Source organism: Meriones unguiculatus, chromosome 8 (genome assembly GCF_030254825.1).
Source record: "Meriones unguiculatus strain TT.TT164.6M chromosome 8, Bangor_MerUng_6.1, whole genome shotgun sequence".
Taxonomy (NCBI): Eukaryota; Metazoa; Chordata; class Mammalia; order Rodentia; family Muridae; genus Meriones; species Meriones unguiculatus.
In genome coordinates this window covers 71,924,969-71,944,072 of record NC_083356.1, presented here as the reverse complement: position 1 = coordinate 71,944,072, position 19,104 = coordinate 71,924,969, and the positions used below count along the sequence as shown (strand labels likewise).

Sequence of the window (19,104 nt, the reverse complement as noted above, 5' to 3'; positions counted from 1 at the left end):
TCAGGTCCCTGCCATGAGGCCAGACTGCACTACTTTCAGCTCAAGAAGGAGAACTGCACTACTTTCAGCCAGGAGGACACATGGAGAAAGTCACTGCACACCCTGGGGGTACTGGCCCATCCCCAGAGGCCCATGCCTCTGTGGAGCCTTTGGGACACGCTTTCAGCTTCTACAGAGCCTTCACTCAGGGCCTCCTGAGCATCATACACCCTGCCAATCATGTAATGCTCAAGATTCCACTATCAGCATTTTGAAGAACTCCTTCTTTTTTCCCCTGAAGAAGTGTCCTGAAGTGTCACCTTTCCTGACAGCTCTTGATACTGTGGTCATGTCCATCAACTAAATGACAGCCATTCCTGTAGTATTAAGGAGTGTTTTAGAGGAAAAGCAATTGGTGGATGCAAAGGAGCCTGAGTGAAACTTGAGGGACATGGGATGAGCCTCAATTTTGGAAACAGTTGTGTAATAGAGAGAGGAAGTCAGGGCACCAAAAACACCAGGTTATCTGACTGTAGTGCAAATCTGTTGTTCCTGCCCTTGGCTGTAGCGGGGTCTTAGCAGCCCAGTTGGAACCTAATGGGATGCATTGATAGAACAGGAACCGTGTCTACACCTACAGATTTGGGGTGTAAGATTTTTCTTTTTATGGTTATGCTGATAGTAGTTTGCAAATTAAATTGATTTGTCATGGGGGGGGGAGTGCCTATGAAGGCCAAAGGACAATTCAGGATGTCATTCCTCAGGTACCATTCACCTTGTTTGTTTTAAGATGGGATCTCTCACTAACCTGAGCCCCACCAAGCAGACCAGGCTGGCTTGGCAGCAAGCCTCAGGAATCCTCCTGTTTCTGCCTCCCCATCACTGAGATTACATGGATGCACCCATGCTTGCCTTTTTTTTTTTTTTTTTAAATAGAGTTCTGGGGAAATCTAATTGAGGTCTTCACGCCTGGAATGCAAACCCTTTATTGACTAAGCTATCCCCTAGGCCTGGTCTGTCACAGCTGTAAGTTACACTGTTGTGGTTTGAACAGTCTGATAATTAAGCTGATCACTGTACACGGTGATATACACGCCTACTACCAGCTCCTGGCAAGTCAACTACTCTCCTGCGACCCTAACTTAATCATAAGCTCTGGGCTCAAAACAACCCTAAGGTGGAGACTGTCCTGAGCTCCAGTTTATACACCAGCAGATAGGAAGTTGTCCAAGGTCACAAACCAGTGAAGATGTGTGAACCCAGGTAGCCTGGGCCCGAGGCCAATGCTTTAGTCCCATGTGGACACGTCTCCCAGGTTGGAAAAGATGATGAGCAGTCCCATACTTCCCAGCTGCATAGTGCCAGGAGGTGTTTCTCTAACTTTCACTTTATCCTGTCCTTTTCCTATCTGCCTCAAAAATAATCAAGACAATTGGCCTTCTGTTTCCATCCCCAAACTAGTTTTTTTTTAAAAAAAAAACTTAATATGCATTCTCCTTCAGCAAGCCTCACCCTGAGTAGAATACAAAACCAAAGACAGATCTCCTACAGCTGCATTAGAGAACCCAACCCACCAGCAAATGGGGACCCACCTATGCTCCCCATCTCCATCTCTCAAAAACTGTTGGTATGATAATGCCACTTTCTTAGCTGAGTTGTCTTTGTTGGTTTGTTTTCTTCTGATGAACCTTGGCAGATACGAGATATACAAGTATGAACAGGATGGCATGGTCCTGGTCCGGTACCTAGAGCTCAACTGAGTCAGGTCATAATGACAGAAAGAGCCGGTGACAGAAGCTCATGGAGAGGTATCTCATCCCAGCTTATGGGGTCAGAACTCTCCCAGTGTATAACTCTAAACAAACACACAAGAGGAAACATGAGTCAAGCAAAAAAGAAGGTGGAGTCCAGTGAGGCAGAGCATGGGACATCAAGGAGCTTATGGGGACCTCAGGGTTGCTGGGTGCCAAGCTGGGGCACTGTGGAGCCAGCCCAGGACTGTCAGAGCACAAGAAGTCCTTAGCCAATCTTGGCAGAGCTGCAGGACCAAACTAGTGTTCTGAAAGACCATTCTGGTGCTGTGTGGAAGCAGCCAGGAAAATCAGCGAGGCTGGTACAATTGCTGGTAAGTGGCAAAGGCTTGCTCATGGCAGCAAATGTTTCCTGTGCTATCTGAGGCTCTCTGGGAAGCACCCGGCAGGCCACAGCAAACTGCAAGTACTGTCAATGTTCCTCTAGGACCAAACCGAAGGGGAGGCATACCAGAGAAGCTTCTGCCTCCCAGAGACACACCCAAGGCTTTGACACTGTTCCTGGAAAGCAAGACATGCCTACTACAGTTAAGTGGCTGAGAAAGATGCTCCTCTGCTTGGAGAGGTCATAACAGGAAAGGCAACATCTCCCACAAGACAGCTAGCTAGGAAATTACTACATTCCAGCTTCAGCAGCAGAGGTGACTGAGCACAATGCTGTGGCCAAGGATCCCTGTGAACCGCCAGCAGGATAATGTGCTTATTCTGTCTGAGGATGTGAAAACACAATACAGCCTCGATGTCTGAGTGCACCCAAACAATTAGAATCAACACAGCTGCTCTATTTAAGCAAGAGGCAAAGTGGTGACTGCCACAACCCACTGTTGGCTTTTTAGGTTGCTTTTTTTTTTTCTTTTTAAATTTTGTTACCCCACTGTGGTGGCTTGAATTGAGATGTTCCCCATAAATCCCAGGCATTTTAATACCTGTTACCCAGCTGCTGGCTGCTAGAGGAGGGTTAGGAGATGTGGCCTTGCTACAAGTATGTCGTGACAACAGGCTTTAGGTGGGCCATTCTAAATTAGCTGTCTCTGTTTCCATTTTGCAATTCTAGATGCAAGCTCTCAGCTGCTGCTCTAGCTACCTGCTGCCATGACTTCACACCACCACCCTGGACTATCGCCCTCTGAAAGCCCCAAATAAATCCTCCCTCCTATAAATTGTCTTGGTCATGGTATTTTATCACAGCAATAGAAAAGTAACTGAGGGTCACCTAAGGAATGTAGCACAGGGAAAGGAACTCAGGGCAGCATAAGAAAACTGAGCTCTGCTAAGCGTCTACAATGTGCCTATCCAGTGCTAAGTGCATTCCCTCCTTCAAAAGAAGTGTTTTCAGACCTCCTCTGTGTCTGAAGACAGTGAAATTACCCCAGTACAGGAAAATGCCCCCCACCCTCATCACACAAAATCTTTTGATGGTCACCTAACTGCTTCCTGTTCACTGGAAACTCTGAAAGTCCAGCTTCTCTGAAAGCACAGGTGATTCCGGCCCATCACTGAAGTTATGGATGACATACTGGCTTGAATTGATACATTCAATTCAGGAAAACAGGATGAATTACAAAATGAAATTTAGATGGGAAGTCCGGGCAGAGTGTTTGCTTTGCAAGCATGATAACCTATGTTTCATGCCTAGAATTCATATTGTAAACACCAGGACCGGTGGCACGTGCTTGTAATCCCAGTGCTGGAGAGGATGCTGGAGAGGAGCTTACTGGCCAGCCAGTGGGACAACCTGCCCAAAAAAAGTAGACAGTGTGAAAAGCAACACCCAAGGTTGTCCTCTGGCTCCACACAGGGGCACACATGTCCACATAACAAGAACACAAACACAGTGCACACGCACATACAACACAAACAATGAGGCAAACAAACCCCCCATGACTAGATGACTGGATGGAGAGCCAAGTGGGCAGTTAGGCAAATGGAGACCCTAGGTGGGGTTTTGGAAATGGGACCGAAGGCCAATGTACACATGAGTAAAACTACTCTTCAGGACTCCCAGCATCTGAAGGAGATCCAAATAGACTCAGATGAAAATACAGTCATCCCACAACTACAGCTTGGCTTTCCATAGTCTCAGTTATCCACAATCAGCAGTAGCTGGAAACATTAAATAGAAAATTCCAGAAATAAATACGTCCTAAGATTTAAGGTACTTGCTATTCTCAGTAAAATGGTTGTGGTGGTGTGAATGAGAAGGGCCCCATAAGCTCATGTTTGAGTGCTTGGTTCCCAGCAGGTGGAACTATCTGAGGAGAATTAGGAGGTATAGCCTTGTTAAAGGAGGTGTCACTGGAGGTAGGCTATGAGGCCTCAAAGACTCCCACCATTCCCAGTTTGCTGTCTCTGCTTCCTGCTTGCAGATCAAGATGTAAGCTGTCAGGTGTTTCTGCCATCATTGACTTTAACCCCCCTAAAACCGTAAGTCAAATTAAATGCTTTCTTTCAGAAGTTGCCTAGGTCATGGTGTTTTGTTACAGCAATAGAAACATACTTAATACACAACTGGTAAAATCTTGGCCACTCCACTCAGGATGGAAAGCATCCCTCTGACCCAGTGTCCTAAATGTATATGTATATATATGGGCAATGTATATGCCCATGAACAACTTAGCAGCCATCTTGGTGACTGTTGTACTATTACTTAATAACAGAACAAAACATAAGATCAGTGATGCTGGTAATTCAGACATGCCAAAGCTGTAAAGGCTTCACGGCAAAAGCTCTTGGGTTAACAAGGAAAGAGAGAGAGAAAAAAAAAAAAGCATAAGCTGAAGTTTCTCAGATCTACTACAAAGAAACAGATCTCCTGCCCATGAATTTACCAAAGAACCAGACTCCACACTAGTCTGGCTGCACCACCTCCCAGTACAAGAAAAGTAGTCATGGGCGCGGCAAGCACTTCCTTAGGGTGGGGCGGGCATTCCACTATAACTCAGTTTCACTAGGCTCTTGGAAGGCCTCCCATGCAGACTTGGAGCTATGTACAGGGATGGAAAAGTGTATAGCACTGTCTGCTATGGTGCCACCAGCCCATGTCATGAAAATGTGGGAAGTTAAGATAAAAACAGAACAACTCGCCCAGGTTTAAGGCTTACGGTGCAAAAAAGCTGGTATGTGTGCTGGTTTACCCTCACTGTCAACCTGACCAGGTGTTGACTCACTAGTATCTGTGAGGGCTTTTCCAGAGACCCACTCGGAATGTGGGGTACCACCCCACAGGCTGGGATCCAGCGCTCACCTCCACCTCTCCCGGCTTCCTCGACTGCAGCTGCGATGTGAGCAGCCCCCTCACCATGCTGCTGCCCTCTTCACCATGGTGATTATACCCAAACTGATCACCGAGTAAACTCACCCTTAAGTTGTCTTTCTCAGGTGCTTGGTCACAGAGATGAAAAGCAACCATAACAGCATGCTAAAGTTAATCGTGTGACTATGTCTCCCTCTGGACACAGACGTAAGACATTTAGTGCTCTCTTGAAATCAATGAGAACTCCTTAAAACAAGCACTGCTTTGGTCTGGAACAGGGTAAGGGCAAACTTTGCCAAGGACCAATTAAGCCAGTACAACGGACAGCACCAGAGAGCTGCGACTATATTATGCAGAGGGAGAATTAAAATGCAGTGAGCTGTAAGAACAAGCCACTATGTAAGATACCCAGACAGCAAGACAAAACCGCCTTTGTGTTCAAACACTGTTCAGCTTTCCTCTATAAGTTACATCCCTCTGTGACAATAGGGAACAGTATGCCAAGTCAAAGGTGTAAAGAGAGACTCGCAGTGGGGCCAAAATCATGGTTAAAACCAGGGGCTGTGGGCACAGCCCTTTGCTAGGTTAGACAGCAGAGCCCCAGGTTGGGTATTTATCGCCTCCATTCACCATGTTGAGAGCAGTGCCCACACAGCAGATACCCACATCGTAGTGCTCAATCCGTCTGCAATGGGCAGGTTGGCTAAGTCCTAGCAAAGAGAGTTCTGCCTTCAATTAGGAAATAATTATGACTCACTACCTTACAAGTGCAGCCACTTTCTCACACAGACACTTAGAACACAGGCAAGCCTACATGCTCTCAGCATACTGATTCTAACAGTAAACAGGCATTGGAGAGCGCTGAGTGCAGAACATTCCAGGTAGTTGGGCGTGGCAACCGCTGACAGATGACCAATTCCTGAGAAGCCTACTGACTGAAAACAGCAAATAACACAATGTCACTCTCTAACCTAGAACACACAGGCAGGCATGAATGGAGAGAAGAGGGCCTGGCAGTTCATCACCTCAGAATACTCTGATTCTTGTTGAAAAGGAAGACAAGTGCACAATGGCTGTGCACTTCTGGGCACAGCCATTCACCGGTGCCCCCTTTTCATGTTGGGAGGTTAGCTGAGGCACTGGACTGTTCTGTCCTCTTCCATGAGTCCCAACATGAAGATCACTAACTTACTAAGACCCTCAACCTAATGTGTCCAAAGCTCACTGCAAGAGAGGGCTGCTGCCTCTCTAGTGAAGAGGGGCCTGTGGCTGTTCTGCCCATGACAGTCAAGGCAATCCTGGCTACGCCCAAGCCTGGGCTGGGCCTGTGACTGGCTGTCAAAGAATCACAACTGTCACTGATAATTCCCTAAGCATTGTCATGTATCTGGACCATTGCTCCCACCTTACAAACAGGAAAAGGGCCTCAGCAGCGGAGAAACAACTCAGCTCTTGCAAGTGTCAAAAATATTCCCTGCCAGCCTCACTAAGGAACAGCTACATGGCCAGGGACAAGTTACTCTCTGTAAAATGAAATACGATGACCTACCCAACTGCTGGGCCCTTGAGGTCTCACGCTCAGCTGAGGAGGAACAGCCCCTGAATTTTCTTGAGAACACAGCAGGCTCCAGTTCCCGAGTGTCTATCAGATGCCAGGTACACAACGGGGCTCCACAGTTCCAAGCCTGGAGAAAAGGGAGCACAACTGGATAGCCCTTGATACAGTGTGCTCAGTGCAGCCACATGAAGGCCAAGGGACGACAGATAAGACTTTCTCTGCTTGGCCTTTATGGGACAGGAGGGAAGGGTGCACACACAAAGCCAAAGCACCACAGGCAGAGGGCTGGTGGGCAGCACAACACAGACATGGCTCCAGCTTCCTTAGAGGGCAACAAACAATGCTGGACATCCAAGAAAGCACCTCCAGTTCACAGAGCTGGAACAACTGGCTACACAACCAAGTTTAAGGACGGGGGGGAGACAACAGACGTTATGGTTTGGCAGAAAAAGGCCAAGAGATCAGGACGTTCCACTCACTGCCAAGTCAGCAAGAAGCCCAGCCCAGCACTGGCCAGCAGGAAATGACCCCAGCAGTAAGCCTCCCCAAGCCTCGGGAACTGCAGTGACCAGCGCCTCCCAAACAAATGAGTGACTGCAGCAGGGAACTGCCACACTGGAAGTAAGGCCCAGTGTAAGTTCCAGAGCCAAAGAACAATGCAGCACGCAGGAGGCAACACAGACGTGTTTTACCTCCCTAACCTGGCAGAATCCTAACCCCAGCCTCCAGAAGCCCAGGGGAGCAGGGGATGGCCGTGAGAGAGGTGAAGAAGGGCTTGCTCCCACATCTACTCCTCCTCCCAGTCCTTCTCTAATGAGCACAAGGAAATCCACAAAAGGTCAAGGTGAGGGAAAGACACAGTCTAAAGGGGAGAGAGGACTTGGTTCAAACACACAGAGAGGGAAGCCAGCAGCAGTAACTGCTTTGAAATGCCACTGTGAGCCCTACCCTGAGGTGGAGACACTGGACATCTACACAGCAGACTGGACAGAGATGAGAACCATTCTTGGAGATAGTCTTGTGTCCACTGTTAGAAAGCACACTAAGGCCCTACTGGCTTCAGGAACTGCCCACAGCAGAACCAGGCTTTGTCTCGTGGGGCAAGCAGGTGGGATAAAAGGGACAAAAGGGGGACATCTAACTGGATTCACAGCAGGCTTTCAGAGAAAGAATAGCAAGATGAGCCATAAGTGACTAAGACTTTCCACAGGAAGAGATGAGATGGTGAAAGACCATGTGCAGAGGCCCCTGGGAGACTGCAATTCATTTTATAAGATCAAATTGGCAAAGAGGAGCAGACGAGCAGGAAACCAGAGCTGGACGCTGAAGAATGTACACACTAAAGGACACTGTGTCTGGTCTTGTTTTAAAACGCTCCAGTCCTGCTGGGGGATAGTACACGTGCTCAGAAGGCAAAGGCCCTACCTCTTCACCAAAAAGAGCACTGAGGGAGGGATGACTGAAACAGGACTGAGAACTGTTCTGAAATATCAGATTAGGTATACAGAATATTCTAGTTTGCTTTTTTGCTGCTGTGCTAAAACACCAACTAAAAGCACTGTGGAGAAGAAAGGGTTTATCCCATCATCTAGGGAAGCAGGGCAAGAACTCAAGGCAGAAGCTTGAAGCAGAATCATAAAGAAAGGCTGCTTCCTGGCTTGCTCCCTCTGGCCTGCTCAACTACCTTTCTGTTTTTTTCAAGACAGAGTTTCTCAATGTCACCCTGGCTGTCCTGGAACTTGTTTTGGTTTTTGTTGTTGTTGTTTGTTTGTTTGTTTGTGACCTCAAACACAGAGATCTACCTGCCTCTACCTTCCAAGTGCCAGGATTAAAGGTATGAGCCACCATGCCCAGGTTCAACTATCTTTCATACATAGCCCAAGCCTACCTGCCTAGGAATGATACCACCCACAGTGAGCTAAGCACTCCTACATCAATTATTAATACAAAAACAAGGGGAAAAATAGCTCTACAGACATGCCCACAGCCCAATCTGATGAAGGCAATTTTCAATTAAAGTTCCCTTTTCCCTTCCAGGTATGTCAACTTGTCAACTGAAGCTAACTATGGCAAGAATTAAGTAATTCTTATTTCTGTGTCTATTTGAAATGGCCCATAATAAAACCTTTTGTTTGCTTCTGCAGGAGGGGGAGAAGACAGGAAGGACTGAGGAGAGCGTTGGAGAAGTAGTGTGTGCCGAGCCACACCGACAGGCCCACCTGGAGACCACAGATGAAAGCAGACACACCACAAGCCACCACCACAGCAACTCTAACAGGCAGGACTGCCAGTGCCATTTCACAGAAACTGGGTAACAGACTGAGCTTCATGCCACTGCTGCTGGAATGCTCTGCACACCAGTAAGGGGCTGTACTTGTTTTCACGAGGGACACTTGTGAAGGCTCGGCCAGCAGTCATAGGTGACACAGGGCCTGGCGACCATGAGGAGCAGGGCTGCCACTGGAGCAAGACTTTGCACCTGGATGGCTTGTCTGTGAGATTTACAGGTGCCGAGGACAAGTGCCTTTCTTGTGAGCACTGAGATAAACAGGAGGGATCTCAGGAGACATCTAGGCTGGGGACAGGTAGGTGTGGTGAGCTGATGAGCGGGTGGCCCACAGAGAGCGATGAGAAGCAGCACCGATCTCGTGGCCGTTCTCCAGCCTGCCCATCAGGAAGAGACAAGATAACATGAGATGGCCCCAACTCTCTGTGTATACAATGATATCCTTTCTTCCCATCCACTGTAGCATGGCTTAGGAAAAATGGCAGGACAGGTATGGAAAGGAATATGCCCTTTTGAGTCTCTAGTTATAATCTACAAAAGGTTCTGGACCTACATGTAAGCCATACACACCTAATCAGTCCAGAAAAGGCTAGCAGAGCTAGGGGTGCAGCTCAGGCCAGAGTGCTTGCACAGCATGTGTAATATCCCAGGTTCCATCCCCAGTACTGCAGAAATAAAGGTGCGGGGCAGGGTAAGTGGAAGAAAGCCCCAGGCCTGTGACAAGGCTATAGCTAGCCACAGAGAGACCAGCTGAGTCCCAGAAACCAGAAGTCACAAGAGTGATCCCAGCAACAATAAGGTGACCATTTTCACAAACTACAACTAATCAGAACATTCAGATGCAGACTGGCCTGAACCCTTGGGCAAGAAACTATTTACATTATGGGGTATCACCTGACTCTCATTAGCATTTATACAGGCATTGAGAGAGCCAAGGCACAGAAAAAGCTTCATGAAGTAATTTTCCACTGAGCCCTCAAGCATTGCCTTGCTCTGCCTTGCTGCCTTGCCACAGTCAGATGCTTGGAGCATGGACGGCAGCTCAGTGCTTTAGAAGCTTCCCGAACAAGAAAAGAGCACGAGAGATCCTCTCCAGTCTCCAGGAGGCTTTTCTTACCTACCCACAAGCACGCATCAATAACACCACTGGACCTTTTCAAGAAAAGCAGAAAAGACCCTCGGAGTATATCTAGCCCAACGTTCAGTCAGCCAAGGAAAGACTATCAGTATTAGATGGCAGAAAAGCCGTGTGACTGCTCCCAGCAGCCACCGCAGATGGGCTACTCTTACCCTGGTGACAGCTCTGAACCAGCAGCTGCCTAGGGGACACACAACTCAGCAGGTCATGATTGCCAGTGACAAACTGGGCATAATCCAAATGCTTCCTTCCAAATCAGCCTTGGTGTTCAAACCTGTTCCTAAAGCAATAGGTGGGCGCAGGGCATCTCCTGCAGCAGAGGACCCTGGAAGCAGTCACAACTCTAAATTCTAAGACAGACATCTTCCTGAACCTCCAGGTGAGAGGAATCCTCTATGGTTTGAACACTCAAGTCTACTTGACTAGGCTCTCCTCTGTGGCTGCCCCATTCCTCCCTGTGGCTGCTTCTAAGGAAACTCTCCTTGCTGGCATGTTTTACAATTCCCAATCCTTTGCCAAACTAGAAATCCCTTACCCCACAACCCAGGTTTTACAGGGAAAGAACTGACCCTCACACTAACGTGCACTCATGTGTGAGGGCTTGCTATCCTTGCTCAGGCACTTTGAAGAACTTCCAGAGACAATACCAGTGTCAAAGGTGGGAGGCCTGGTGACAGAGTAGAAGCAAGCACAGGGAGGTCAGAGCATCTGGGAGTCTCTCCTCATCCTGTTTGTGAATGTGGTACCAACAGCCCTACTTTATGCTCAGGCTTCCTAGTCACCTCTCTGAAATATGCCCAACTTAGTGAGTTAAAGAGAAAACCAGGAAGGTTAGTCTCACGCCCCCAGGTATTGGGATGTGATGGGAGCCCAGGAGCTCGAACCTGGAGCTGACACCCGTAAGTACACAGCAATGTTGCAAGTACACACCACAGCTGTACATGCCTGCAAACACTACCATGTGTTCAACACAGCCACTGTTCCCTCAACACTTACTATGGTCAGTTAGCTACAGACAGCTTTTATTTTTATTTTGGCAGATGAAGATGACAATCAATTGCTGAGCTACATTAGCACCGACAGTCAAGAGAGACATTCTACAGACATCTCTACTTCACCAACGCTAGGATACAAACTGTAGTCCTAGCCTCATTTCAGTCAGGGCACCCCCAGTAGGGAAGATGTTCCTCACTCAGCCAAGGCACTGGGTAGATAGCTGGATCAGAACCCAGGCAGCCTGACTCTAGTACCTACATCCAGAGAGCACGCAGCATCTGAATTCCAAGCCTCAGAGCAGAGGAGTGCCAGCAGGCTGCTTTGCCGTCGGGGCTTCCTCTTTGGTGGTGTTACTCTTCAGTCTTTTAGTCATGCCTCCGAGGAAAGGGGAGTAGTCAGGGCTGAGGCTGACAAGAGTAGTCACTAGCAGTCAGCCCACTCTGCCAGCATGTTCGATGTGGGAGAGTAGGCACTATGAGCACCAGGGGGGAGAAAGCACCTGTGAGAATGGCACCTGGCACCTTTCCCAGAACAGTACCAGATCCCACAGTGACAAATTCTTAAGTAACTTCTTTCCCTTCATCACCTATGCAAACTTGTGCCCATAAACATGTGTCAGATATGCACAGAAAATGGTCAGGGCCAGGCCTGGTGGCAAGGAATTATTGCTAGGTAGTGTGGGAAGATGGCTCAGTCAGTAGAGTATTTGCCATGCAAGCACAAGGATCTGTTTGGACCGTGTGTGTCTTAGTTAACGTAAGAGTCAACTGGCACAGCTTAGAGTCATCTTGAATGGAGTGTCAAGAGACAAATTCCCAGACCAAACTGTTTTATGGGTAGGTCCATAGGGGACTGTCTTGATTGTTAATTGATGTAGGAGTATTGGGAGCACAAAGGTCTTTGCACCCAGAGATCAGCAGGGAAACCAGGAATGTCAATCATTCATGGTTGGCTCCTCAAAGGAGGAAATAACTACCTGTTTTCTACCCAGAAGGCTGAGAGTGGATGTTGCTAATGACCTAGTGACCTTTGCAATCTGTAGAGCCAGACCAGACCAAAGCCTGAGACCCCACCAGGTCCTTAAGCTATAGAACCATCTTCATGGTCACATATACTATGAGTTGAATTTAGATGTAATTACACTTCCTAGTACCCCAGGGATTGTATTATAGCAGGAAACTTTTTCAAATTGTACTGTGTTTAAATATGCTTACAACACACTACTCTACTGTTAGACTCTCTAGACGTTTGAACCAGCACCGACTAAGTCAAGCTAAACCAAGTTTTTCTTCTTGGTTTGTTTCCTTGTTGGCCTTTAATGCTTGCAGAAACTGTTGCATAGGAAGGCCTGGTGTACTATGGGTGGTACAAGCCCTAGGTGGACGGTCCTGAGTACTAGCCAGCTGAGTACAAGCCGGGCTGGGAGGCAGCCAGTCAGCAACATCCTCCATGGTTCCTGCTGTACTTCAACTGGCCATGAAGTGAGTTCCTTGGTTAGAGCTACTGCTGTGTGGAACAGTAAACAGGCCTACCTTCAAATTCTGTCCCAGCTTTCCTCAATGATGGTGGTGACTACAGTGGTAACCAGAATAAAGCCTTTCCTGCCCTATGCTGCCTCAGGTTAGTGTTCTACCAAAACAACAGATCCAAGCTGTAGAATCAGTGAGAGACCCCAACTCAAAACCAAGATGGAGAGCAACTACAGAAGACTCCCAGGGTCAGCCTCTGCCACAAGTTTGTGTCCATACACACACACACACACACACACACACACACACACACAGGAGAAGGCGATTTATTTAGTTATATGCAAATACAGCATCATTTTAGGTGAGGGACTTCAGCATCTGTGAACCTCCTAACTCAGGCACAGGAGATACTGAGATCAAACTCCCACTGAGACCACAGAGGGCTTTACATAAACCAGCTCTTTGCCACAAACAAGTGAAAACTATCAATGCCTGAAATTAAAAGCCTGGTGACAGGAGGCCGGAATCCTCAGAAAGGGACCTTCAGGATAAGTTCAGTCTCTCTCATGTCTGAGCATAACAAGTGACAAAAAGTCTACACTGACTACTTTACAGCAGGGACAGCGTTGATGCCAATTATTTTCTGCCCAAATCGAGAGATCTTGTCACCCTTTTGCAGAACAATTATTCTATAGGTGCATCAGAGTCAGGAGCTCAGCTCTTTCCCCGAATCAGCATAGGGAAAGTGCTGCTCACAGCAATTTGACACCATTTCATTAGGTTAATCTTTGAATGTGTTATTCTAACAATTATGCCAACTACCATGTAATTAATACTCCAACTGACTTTACAAAAATTAGGAAAACTCCCCCAAAGAAAATAAGTAGTCATTAGACACGCATGAGACCTTTCTATGGCCAACAGCACAAAGTCCTCCACATAATGGGTGGTGTCAAAGTCTTTCCCCGTGTCCTTCCACTCTCAGCATGGGCACAGAAAGCTGACATGTGCAAGATACCCAACTCCCCATCACACATTACTGAGCACACTGTTTAAATTCCTTGGATAAAATGATGAATGGTGAATCTTTTAGCAATTAAAATCTCTTTTCATTTACTGAAGCAAGAAAGACACATAATTAATGATTGGCCTCTTGCATGTCAACAGCTGGAAATGAGAATACTGGCTTCTTCCTCGAGGCTATTTCTTGAGTTTATTGAAGAAATGTGCCTAAGTACCCTCACCCTGGCTTTTGTCTTCTCTTTCTGGTTTTATGGATCTCACGATCCTAAGTCTCTCCCTGAGCACAGTGTGGCAGAAATAAGTAACAGCCACACTAGACGTCAAGTGCTGCTACAGAGATAAGGGCTCCTGCAGCCCTCCTCTGAAGTGCCTGGCGGGAGCTGCCTTGCCATAGAACATTTATACGATACAGAGCCAATCCACAAACAGCCTTAGCAGGAAAGAATGCAACAGCTGATTAGTAATGTCTACCTGGAAATAGCAAATGTCTGTAGACCTACATACCATGTATTAGTCTCCCCCTGCCTTTTGATAAACCATGGAAATGCCTGCAGACTAAATGAGTTAAAGAGAGAGAGAGTATGGACAAAATACCACATGAATTCCTAAGATGTGGCCAAAGGGCAGAAATGTTTTCTAAAGTTGAAAACTTAAGCAAAACTGGACCATCAAGTTTCAGAAGAAAAACAAAAACAAAAACACACATACACCAACCCTCAAACTGTAGTACAGCTAGGAACTATGACAAGATCAGTTCATTGGGCTTCAATCTGCCTGTCTCTAACACAGGAGGCTGAATTCTTCTGCTGGGGACACAGGTGACTGGTAAGAGAACACTATGGCTTTAGAAGCACGCCATCACATGTCACGGGCATGCCTAAAATTTCCAAAGTTCCCCAACACTGATACACTTCCGTGAATATTTTAACCTGTAGCATCTCTGAGGACACATATTCATTTTCCTTAATACAATTTCTTTCCCTCCTTGGGACAAAGGCAAGAGCGAGGGACTCTTGTTTCCATAGCCAAACAATCTGATTTCCTTAAATTATGAAAGCAGCTTTGTTCAAATGTAAACTGCCATCACTTCAGTGTAAGGCCAGTCATTTCCTGAACAGTCCCTGTCACCCAGCCTAAGCTTTCTACTAAAAAGCTCTCACCACTCAGGCTTCTCTACCCATGTGACACAGCAACAGGACTTCTCATTTGTGAAAACTGAGAACCTCTTGGAGAGGTGGTTAATAGGATCCACCTCTCCAAGAACACCTACCACACAGGGCCTGACACAGTCACTGAGAGGGTTCTAGGCATAAGGATGCACAAACCTGCAATTCTTAGGCTATGCTTTCTCCCACCAGGAGAGTCTCAGAGCAAAAGCAAGCAAGCCCTGAGAAGACCTGAGTGACAGATACAGTATACACACACTGACCCTCAAACTAAGGAGCTCCCTGACCGTTGTATTGACCAACTCTAACTCCAGGATGGATTTCTACACCTGGCACCACAGAGTTTGGGGGAAGGTCTTAAAGGCCAAATCAATTTATTCAGATCCAAGTCCTTTTAGTCCCCAGTGACAACCGTCTTTCTGAATCTCCAACTCACTTCAAAACAAAGAATACTAAAATAAGCCCACCACAGAAATTCAAAGAAAAAATAATCACACACCAGAAAAATGATCACAGCTCATCTGCCACCAAGACCCAAGAAGTAAAGGACAGGGTGGATCTGGAGGAGCATGGCAGGTCACAATCAAGTACAGGCCTCAGGAGCTACTGAGAAAGGCTGACAACATGGGCTTCTACAGCATGAGTCAGTTTCCCATCAGCAGGAAAACATACAACACACAGCAGACAGACAAAATGAACTCTTAGGTAAACAAACTGCTTCCAGGTTTATAATCCCAATGGTTCCTGTCAAACTATTGCTCAGTTCTCCTTTTTCAGCTTTCCTGAGGGCTACACCATGGACCCGCCCACTCACTGACACCACAAAAGTCATACTCTGTAGCACATAGGTTTAGGAGAAAGTGAAGTATTATCTAATCCATAGCACTCTCCAGATATTCTTCCACCATGACAGAAAATACAATACAAGACCATAAACAATGGGCATGCCAAACCTTTCCATCCCCAGCCTTTAAACCTGAGGAGTCAGAACCTCCTGGTAATCTAAGGGAAGCTAGGAGATGTACGTTTCTCAGGCATAACTACACACACCACAGCACACTGTATGCAACACCTAGGGCTCTATAAGCTCATCTCCACACCCAATCTCCAGGCTAAGTATATCTGATCTAGAATTCCATATCACTAACAGGAACCCTAAAATTTCAACTCTATAGCCCATGCAGATGAAAAAAAGAAAAAAGAAAAAGAAAAAAACCTTGCTCTTGCGCTCTACATTTCTGGGAGAAACACTGTGCTTTGCTCCATCCGATCCATTTGCAGCCCCCTTACCTTGTTGGACCATTTGTATGCTTGCAGAAGTTGGCTGTAGAGTGGAGTTTTGTCCTGCACGGGATCCAGGCTTAACAGGCCGCTGTTGTGAAGAGGGTGGTTCTCGGACGGCTTGCCTACCAAGTTGCTCAGGCGTTCCAGTTCACTAAAAGTAAAGAGAGAAGCTACATAAACCTGAGTCCACTTTACTCTATCAAAGCCAAGCACGCTGCTCAAGGCTTCTGACGCCATCAGAGTCTCTTAAGAAGAATTTCAGAAAGGTAAAAAAAGACTAGGGGCAAAGAAGAAAATGCCTAAGTGGGAGTTGTAATTTCAAACATACTTGTCAAAACCAGTCACGGTGGCCCATGCCTTTAATGCCAGCATTGAGGAGGAACATGTAAGTGGATCAGTCTGAATTTGAGGCCACCCTGGTCCAAATAGAGAATTCTAGGCCAACCAGGGCTACAAAGTGAGACAAACAAAACAGAACAATATAGCTGTCTCATGCCATTCCAGAGGGAAAACAAATCTAAGGGCACAAAGACACCACTCGTTTTATAAAAATTAGGCTTTAACAACTCGGATTCATCCACAGCAGGAGACGCCTGAAATCTTGCAGTGTGCTCTAACACTGCCTCTCATTCAGGATTTTCGGACCCACGTGCAGATCACTCCATTTGGCAGAGCGACAAATACCTGAATAAATCATGATTATTTATCATTTCACATTGGGATAGATTTGTGCTTCACAGATGGCAAAGCTTAGCAAAACAAAAAAAGAAATAAAATAAACAAAATGGAAAGGGAAGACACTATAGAGGGGGCTGTGTCAAACAAATACAAGTCAGTCTAGCAGGAAAACTGGAGAGAAGCTTGGGAAAGTGAGCCAACACACTCCAAGAGCAGATTCTGAGGAGCCAGTCCCCAGCTGCCAACAAGACTCTTTGAACCACTCCCATGCTGCATTCAATCTGGAATCCTCAATCACCTTCTTCTTGGCACTACTATACATATAGTAAGTCAACGGAGTATTAACACTGCTTAAGTTTCTAAAGTAAAAAAGGGCTATAGCATCCCATTAGAAAGCCAACGTAGAATTGGGCATGGTAGCACACTCCTGTAATCCCAGCAGCACTCAGGAGACAGCAGCAGGTGGATCTCTGTGAGTTTGAGGCCATCCTGGTCTACAAAGAGAGTTCCAGGACAGACAATGTTACACAGAGAAATCCTATCTTGGGAGGAAAAAAAAAAAAAAAAAGCCAGGGTGGGCTCAATGGAAGTCGGGGAAGCATGTCACCCTCAAGCTGACACCAAAACTGTACACATGTGTAATTTAAGGAGGAGTGTGGAAACTGGGAAAGACACACATTATTACATTATGTCACTACCACCTCCTCCTCCTTCCTACTGGACCAAATTGAGAGGTGCAAGGCGTTATGGGGGATTAGCCCAGTAGCGAAGAACTTGTCTGACACATGCAAGGCCCTGCACTGGAACTGTGGAGAAAAATGAGATGGAAGAAAGGAACCCTAACCTGTCCAGACATTCTAAGGACCAGCTCACCAAATGCTGTTCCTATTAAGGTCATTTTCAGAACTAAAAGGCCAAGGTCCTTAAAGCTAACCTTCTAAGAGAGGAAGAGAATACAAACTCAGGCAAACAAGAAGTGTCTACTAAGCTGGGTGTGGTGGTGCATGCCTTTAATCCCAGCACTCATGAGGCAAGGGCAGGGGCATCTCTGAGTCATCCTGGTCTACAAATTTAGAGTTCCAGGACAGCCAAGGCTGTTAGGCAGAGAAACCATGTCTCAAAAAGCAAAGTGCTCTCTACTTACCAGGCATCTGATAAACGTCCTCTCAGCTAATTTTTAGCACACTAATGAAGTCAAAGAAGGAGTCTTATAAGAATAAAAGACAAATATGTAATCCCTAGGACCACATATTAAGAAATTATTAAGTGTTAAGCTTATACATTATGTTAAGACATAATGTATATGTCTTTCCCATTGTAGTGGACTGAGTCCTCTGAAACTGTGAACCTAAACAAATCCTTCCTCCTAAAAAAAAAAAAAAAAAAAAAAAAAAATGTTGAGAATAGGCTAGCCTAGTTAACAGACGTGAGATTAAGTCTTTATTGAGAAAGAGCTGAACAAATGGATGGTGAAGTGCAATGCTGAGCAGGTGGCTTTGGAGAGGAATGGAAAGAAGCCAAAGGTAGTGGAGGTAGTGTCTGAGAGTGCTGTGAGGTGGAACTGATGAATTTTAGGCTGTGAGGACGGGAATTGGAGCTAATCGGATCGAGAGGTACGCAATTGGCCCTGGGACAGCGTTTAAACGGTAGTCTGGCCAAATGTGATGGAGCTCAAGGTAAGAAACTTGGTAAGATCAGCGAAATGGAAGTTCCTGAGAACAGCCATCTCGTCAGAAAACGAACACTACAACGGGACCGACGCCCATAGAAGTTCAATCTGGACTAAATGGCCAACAGAACGAATACTAGGTAATGGGACGGGGGACAAGGTGTCCCTGAGGGGCTAGCAGGGACCCGGGGACGAACGAAAGTGACAGCGGACTGAGGACAAAGGAGCGTGGCCCATGACTGGGAAGACTGGCGTGGGATACCGGCGGGATAGGTGCCAGGAGGGGCCTCGACCCGATCCCTTCAGCCAGTACCTACTTGAGGTCCCGGTTAACCGAGTGCAGGTTGTCCTGGAAGTGCGCGATGAAGGCCTTCTCGCGGCCCTCCAGTGTCTCCTTGTTGCGCATGCCATCCTTAAGGCAGTCGAACACTCTACTCACGCTGGAGCGTAGCGCCTGGATGGCACTGATGGCCTGCGAAAAGGCCTCCAGGTTCACCCCAACGCTCAGCACATCCGCCATGTTGCAGCCGGCTTTCGGGAGCCCGCAGCCTGAGCGGCGCGCGGCGCTTTCTGATGACGTCGTCATGGGAGACTTCGGGGATGTGTAGTTTGCAGAGAGCGGTTTCGTACACCTTAGAAAACAGCGCCAGTCTGACAAAATGAGAGGGTTGGCCAGGGAGTGTGATCTCTTACCGGGAGAAGTCAGGTTGCCCTCGCCTTTTGCTTGATGGTGAATGACAAAGAAGAAACAGAAGTTCACCGCGTATCCCAAAAACTTGGACAGTCACATAGG

At 46.9% G+C, this 19,104-nt stretch overlaps 1 protein-coding gene across 2 annotated transcripts in view; it reads right to left on the bottom strand.

Moving 5' to 3' along the window:
- The window catches only part of Med27 (mediator complex subunit 27), a 171,387-nt gene extending 152,517 nt beyond the window's left edge, over window positions 1-18,870 (bottom strand). The window contains exons 1-2 of one of the 2 annotated variants that reach the window (XM_021643077.2): window positions 18,629-18,870; window positions 15,971-16,115 (exon numbers count right to left, since the gene is read on the bottom strand). In XM_021643077.2, coding sequence (XP_021498752.1) covers window positions 15,971-16,115; window positions 18,629-18,831 — 348 coding nt within the window. In that variant the 5' untranslated portion in view covers window positions 18,832-18,870. Of the gene's footprint in view, window positions 1-15,970; window positions 16,116-18,624 lie in introns of both variants that reach the window. The other variant, XM_060389787.1, reaches the window with a different exon arrangement.
- Between the last annotated feature and the right edge of the window lie 234 nt (window positions 18,871-19,104).